The sequence below is a fragment of the Colobus angolensis genome, unplaced genomic scaffold (genome assembly GCF_000951035.1).
Source record: "Colobus angolensis palliatus isolate OR3802 unplaced genomic scaffold, Cang.pa_1.0 Scaffold78, whole genome shotgun sequence".
Classification (NCBI taxonomy): domain Eukaryota; kingdom Metazoa; phylum Chordata; class Mammalia; order Primates; family Cercopithecidae; genus Colobus; species Colobus angolensis.
Window position 1 is genome coordinate 6,787,372 of NW_012121598.1, and position 6,700 is coordinate 6,794,071.

The 6,700-nt window shown below is 34.7% G+C and overlaps 1 protein-coding gene across 3 annotated transcripts in view; it reads right to left on the reverse strand.

Moving 5' to 3' along the window:
- DMXL2 (Dmx-like 2) overlaps nt 1-6,700 on the reverse strand; it is a 178,277-nt gene that overhangs the window by 123,178 nt on the left and 48,399 nt on the right. For all 3 annotated transcript variants that reach the window (XM_011928618.1, XM_011928620.1, XM_011928619.1), the window contains exons 4-6: nt 4,507-4,585; nt 3,537-3,672; nt 2,798-2,864 (exon numbers count right to left, since the gene is read on the reverse strand). In XM_011928618.1, coding sequence (XP_011784008.1) covers nt 2,798-2,864; nt 3,537-3,672; nt 4,507-4,585 — 282 coding nt within the window. The remainder of the gene's footprint in view (nt 1-2,797; nt 2,865-3,536; nt 3,673-4,506; nt 4,586-6,700) is intronic.

Consider the following 6,700-nt stretch of genomic DNA (forward strand, 5'->3'; position numbering starts at 1 on the left):
ACATATGTAACAAACCTGCACGTTATGCACATGTACCCTAGAACTTAAAGTATAATAAAAATAAATAAATAAATAAAAAATAAAAGACACAAAAAAAAATTAAAAATTTAATAGCAGAAAAAAATTACTTTGAAGTTACATCTGAAAAGTCCCCCAGAAATTAAAAGAAAAAGATGAACAAGTGGAAAACAGTAAAGGGGGAAAATACTAAAACAGAGAATTAGTGTAAAAGTACCCATATCTGAATAAGAAAAGATCCAGAGAGAGAAGGAAATAACACAAAAGAAATAATACAAAATAATCTCTCAGAATTGAAAGACATGAGTTTCAGATTTAACAGGTCCCCCAGATGTTGTGGTGTTAGTTGGATAGTATTCTTTGGCTTTGGTTCTGGGTGAGAGAAGAAGAGTCGTCTTCATACAATTTCTTCAGCCACTTTTATTCTTCAGTGTCAGCACTTCACTTTCATTCTTTGTCAGTGTCAGCAGTGTCTGTGAGTTACTCATTGTCTTAGGTTGTGGTTGGTAGCAGAGGCTGTGGTGAGGCTTTGCTGCAGACAGGGACACCAGACAGGCCAGTACTGGGGCACACGTGGTGGCAGAGGCAGGCCAGGCATGCTGGCCCTTGGGCTCCCAGGCAGCATACATGGACACCAGCAGTCACAGGTCCAGGAGGACCAGTCTTTGGGCCTACAGTCAGCTTGCTCAGGTGCCAGTGGTTATGGAAAACAGCATGGAGTTTTCTCCAAAAAACAAAACTAGAACTATTATACAATTCATCAATCCCACTACTGGGTATTTATCCAAAACAAAGAAAATCAGTATATCAAAGGGATAGCTCCACTCCCATGCTTACTGCAACACTATTCACGATAGCCAAGATATAGAATCAACCTAGATGCCCATCAGTAAATGAAGGGATAAATGAAATGTAGTAAATATACACAGTGGGAATACTATTGGGCTGTACAAAGGACAAAATCCTATAATTTGTAGTAACACATATGGTCATTATGTTATGTGAAATAAGACAAGCACAGAAAGAAAAAATACCACATTTTCTCAATCTTATGTGGCAGCTAAAAAAGGAGATGAAGAGAAGTTGGTTAATTGGTGCAAATACACAGATAGATGGAATACGTTATAGTGGTCAATAGTACAGTAGGGTGGCTATGGTTAACAATAATATATTCTATATTTCTTTTTTTTTTTTTTTTTTTTGAGACGGAGTCTCGCTCTGTTGCCCAGGCTGGAGTGCAGTGGCGCATCTCAGCTCACTGCAAGCTCTGCCTCCTGGGTTCACGCCATTCTCCTGCCTCAGCCTCCCCACTAGCTGGTACTACAGGCCCCCACCGCCACGCCTGGCTAATATTTTTTGTATTTTTTTTTTAGTAGAGATGGGGTTTCACCATTTTAGCCAGGATGGTCTCGATCTCCTGACCTCGTGATCCGCCTGCCTCAGCCTCCCAAAGTGCTGGGATTACAGGCGTGAGCCACTGTGCCCGGCCTGTATATTTCAATTAACTAGAAGATTTGAAATGTTCCCAACAAAAAAGAGATAAACGTTTGAGGTGATGGATATCCTAAATACTCTAATTTGACCATCATTACACATTACACATGTATCGAAATATCACATGTATCCCACACATATATCAATAAAAAAAGTTTACTGAGATATAAGATCGAGGGTCAGTGATTTTCAACCCAATTCTATGTCCAAGAAAATCAAGCGTAAGAAAAAAATCTTTCAGACATGTAAGGCCTGAGAAGTGTTTTTTCCTATTCACCTTTCTTCAGGAACCTATTGGGGGATATCGCCATCCAAACAAGAAAAAAGGAAGATAAATGATGCCAAGAAACAGAAAATTCAAAAAAGGAGAGAGGCAAAGAGAATTTCCTAAAGTTGGTAAAATAAAACCCGAAAATGGTAGCTCTGCTATTTTAGACTGGTAGAGCAATTAAGCTGAATGAGAGCAAAGAGAACTCATGTTCCCAGAACACCTCCTATGTGGGATTATACTGAGAACAGAGTCAAAGCAGTTCTAAGGATGAATTAGGTATATAGGGAAAAAAGCAAACTGTAAAACACAGTAGTTATTATCTCCAAAGTAATTGCCATTAAGAATATTCTGTACAATCTTAATAATGTAAACAATAACTATGATTTACCCAAAATCATGAGACACCTACATCAGTAAGATAGGAGCAAGTGAAATGAATATGTGTATGTATTAGATTTGAAGATGAGGTTGGGGATATCAACCCCTTCCCTTTATCAAGCTAAAGCCTCAGCTTCTACAGTGGGAAGGCAAAAAATAATTCACATAACTCAGGGGGCTGGGCAGAGAGAATCAAGAAATGGGAGCACCTCAAGTTACTCAAGGACATGGCAGGAAGTACCAAAATATTCAACTTGACAAATAATTGCCTCCTGGACACAGGAATTAGCGTGGGAATAATGAGGCAAGGAGTACATCTTCTCATTGTGAATCCAGTATTATTTTAGTTTTTAAGTTATGTACATACGCTATTTTTAAACACAAAACTTCGTTTTTAAAAATGCAAATGAGCCAAGGTCAAATAAAAGTGACAAGAATAGCCATTATTTCCCTAGTGCCTACAACCTGTGAGCACAACACCAGGTCTTTTACAAACACCACTTGTATTCTTCAGGCCAGCTTTGCCAAGGAGGATTAGCCCAGTTTTACAGATGAAAAAACTGAAAATAAAAATAAATAAGGAATATTTTTAATTCCTCCATTGTTTCTTTCATATGTTTTTGTTTGATCCTTTACCTTTCCAGCAGTAGCAAAATATTCACCATCAGGAGACCATTCCATCAAATGTACAGATACTGAGGTTCTAAAAAAGAGAGTTAGGCAATTAGCACTTTTAAAATCGGGTGTACTGTATATAAAAATGGTCAAGATGAGATTTTGTAACATCAAAGTCAGAATCCTCAGAATAAGACTGTTTTTGCTTCCCTAAAAATATAAACAAAATATTTCACCTCCATAACAATATAAATTAATTAAAACTAATCCAACATTCACTTTGGGAAAAGAAGAATGTAGGTAACATGAATACAGTATATCTCCACCTACATGTCCCACCAACATCCTAAATATAACATGTTAAAAGCTGAGCTCATCATCATACCTGACTAGTCTTTGTCACATAATCTATATGACTGTTAACAGTACATCTTCCACTTGAAAGAGTGGCTGGCAACTTTCACATCTTCCCCCTCCCCATCCTTATCTCAACCTATTAATGAGTAATTCCTATGTATCAACCCTGTCAACTCCTGTCCTGGGGCTATAACTATGAAAATACTTTCATCCTTTTTTTAAATGATTAACTAGCACAAATTAAAGAATGCTATTATACGGGGTTTGGTTAGAAAAAAATCTACTTTTTAGGCTTCTAAATGCAATGGTACCATCAAAAAATAAAGATCTTTGTGAAAGGAAACATATTTTAGGAAGCATTTGCTTTTAATTAATGAATATAACAATAGAAATAGACACTAACTTGCACTGCCAGATGCACTTCCAATCATTTAAAACAGGAGGAATTTTATTATCAATTTCTTCCTCCTCTTCCAGAATATCATCTCCTGGAGGAGCCCACAACTGAATGGAATCGGTTGCTGTCAACAGTCTATTATCTGAAAATTAAAGAATGTTATGATGAATAGGCAAATATTATATAGGGAAATACATGCACATAGGCTTCTGTTTAGATCCATAAACTATTAACATTATGTGAAAAGTAAGCAATATCGCCAATGAAAAACACTTGGTATATATCCATTTTTTAAAGTCCCTTAGAAGAAAAAAAAGAATCTTCTGGACAACAAAGAGTAGTTCTTAAGGAAGATTTGAGAACAACAAAGTAAAGCTTACTGGCAAAGAGCTATTATTATCAAGCAAGTCAAAAAAACTAACAGCAAATGTATTAATAGAATAACAAACTCCCCAAAACTCTGATATATACCACATAAAATGTCCTCAAAATATAAGGCATAACTACAAATTAATAAAATGTGGTTTTATACATGAAATATAAAAATAATCCTTATTAACTGTGAATATAAAAAGGGACAACAGCTATTATCATTAGAGGTTCGTAATTTTTCAAAATTAAAGATAGTAATTTCCTGATACAAATGATAAAATGAATTCAAGTTTTTTCGGTCTCTGTTTTATTTCCAACGTGTTTCTTAGCAAATACAACAAGAATAAAGGGCAGCACACGTTAACTAGGAAACAAATCATAACTGTTTCTTGAAATAAAACACTGAAAGGCAGGGGAAAACACAGAAATTAGTAAATTAAGCATTGTACAAAGCACTGTATACCAAGAAGGAAAAATTGTATTTGTCAACAAAAAGAAAATATAATATATTGATCATTTTCTTTTCATGGGAGACTGTATCACATTATCATACATTTAAAACAAACATTTAATTTAAATAATTTTAAATATGATTGCTAAATACCTTGAGGATCCCATGCTAAGTTGTATGTCACAGAACTCAAAAAAAACTGCCCAGTTTTAAGCCACTGGCACTTGAGTTGCTGAAATATATAGACAAAAAGAAATAAGAAAAAAGAAAAAGATGTTTTTAAAATAATATCCCAAAACACTACCATTTTATCATTTTCTTCAACTTAAGACCTTATGATCTGAAACAAAGATGAAAATATTTCACTATTATTTTCATATAATGTTTTTAACGTAACTTTCACTGGTTCCACTACTATTTATTATACCATATTGAGCTCCTTGCCATGCCCAAACAAAGCAGGTTCTCTCAGGCTTCCTTCCATGCCCATAAATACCTTCTTATATTTAGGATATCCTATTCCTCACGTCTCCTTCTGCAAACCCCTATCCTTCCACTAAGATTAGCTAACTCATTATCTCTGCTATGAAACCTTCTCTGACATCCTGGCAGCACCAATACCACTTTTACATTCTGCCATTATAACACTGATCACATGGAATTAGTATTTGTTTATACATCTGACTCTCCCATTAAATTGCAACTCTTCAAGGACAGAAACTGTGTCATAACAATTTCTGTTATCTTCAGAGTTTCTAATGGCTGGCACAAAGATGTTAAATAAATGTTTATTAACACAAAATAAATGCACGTTAGGAAGAAATGCAAATTGTCATAATCCCATGGACTCAATGTCTAAAAGAAAACTAGATATATCTCCCCAAAAGTCAACCCATCTGCACTATATTGTATATATAATCCACAAACTTTATATCTGAATAATTTCTATCCTATTTTCTTAATATTTTCATTCTAAAAGGTGATTTAAAGTTTAAAAGTCAAAAACCTTTGACATGAAATACATTCTCTAAGTAAACAACAGTTTATATATTTCTTTGTAGTACATAAATATAAAATGTCCTTTTGTGAGAGGACATTTTTGAAAAGGTTTGCAAAGCTATGTTGCCTTAGGCAAGCTATATGTTAACTGCTTGGCAAATAATACTTTTTAAACGGTAATGCCCTTTCGTGTTATAGTATTTTAAGAATATTTAACAATTTTTAAATGTATACAAGGTTTCCTGACTACCTCGAGGTAGAATTTTAAAATACAGCTGCATTCCAACAGTCTGGGAGGCCATGACAGGAGGATTGCTTAAGGCCGGGAATTTGAAACCAGCCTGGGCAACATAGCAAGACCCCCATCTCTATAAAAAATTTAAAAATTAGCTGGGCATAGTAGCTCATGCCTGCAGACCCAGCTACTTCGGAGGCTGAAGCGGAAGGATCACTTTAGCCCACAAGTTTGAGGTTACAGTGAGCTATGATCACACCACTGCATTCCAGCCTCGGTGACAGAGCAAGACTTCTGTAAAAAAAAATGTGTCGGGGCTGGCGGGGTGGGAAATGTGTGTATGTATCTGCAAACCCTGCACTTCATTATCCAAAAATAATTTTACATTTTATAATCAGAGACAATGTTAGTTTTAAACCCTACCACTGCTGACCAAACAACAATCACAACAGCATAACACGATTTTAAATACTGTTCAACGAATCTATTTTAGTGTAGTAATTAAATAATTCCTAAAATTATAGACATCCCTAACACCCTTTCCTTTAGTGTTCCTTAGAGTGTAATCTGTGGAGCAAGTATCTTGAAGAAATTTGGGGAATGAGACCTGGAAACCTAAATTTTTAGTATGTGCTCTAGGTGACTCTTAAGTAGTCCAAAATTTGATATCCATTTCATAATACTATTATAGGGAAAGATTAATACTTTAATTTATATTGTTTTAGGGGAATGTAAAAAGATATATCCAAATACATATGTTTAATGAAAAAATTCCAAAACCATTTGTTTCAAGGCATTTCACTTAAAAATATACTTTAAATATTACTTGTAAATATATACTCAGCATTCAGATTTAGCATTTGCAATTTTGATTATTTGTAAGTGACAGTAAAAATTTAATGCATGCAGTACTTTTTAATTCTAACCACATTAGATGTTTTGAAAGTTAAGTAAGACAAATATAATATAGCACCCAGTGTGAATCTGAATGGTTCACAATGTGGTATGCTTAACCACTTAGCTGAGCTGGTAAGTGAGCTTTTTAAACTCCTTCATTTGACCAACATTTAGGAATACCTACTATGTTCCAGATACTTTTTTTTTTTTTTTTTT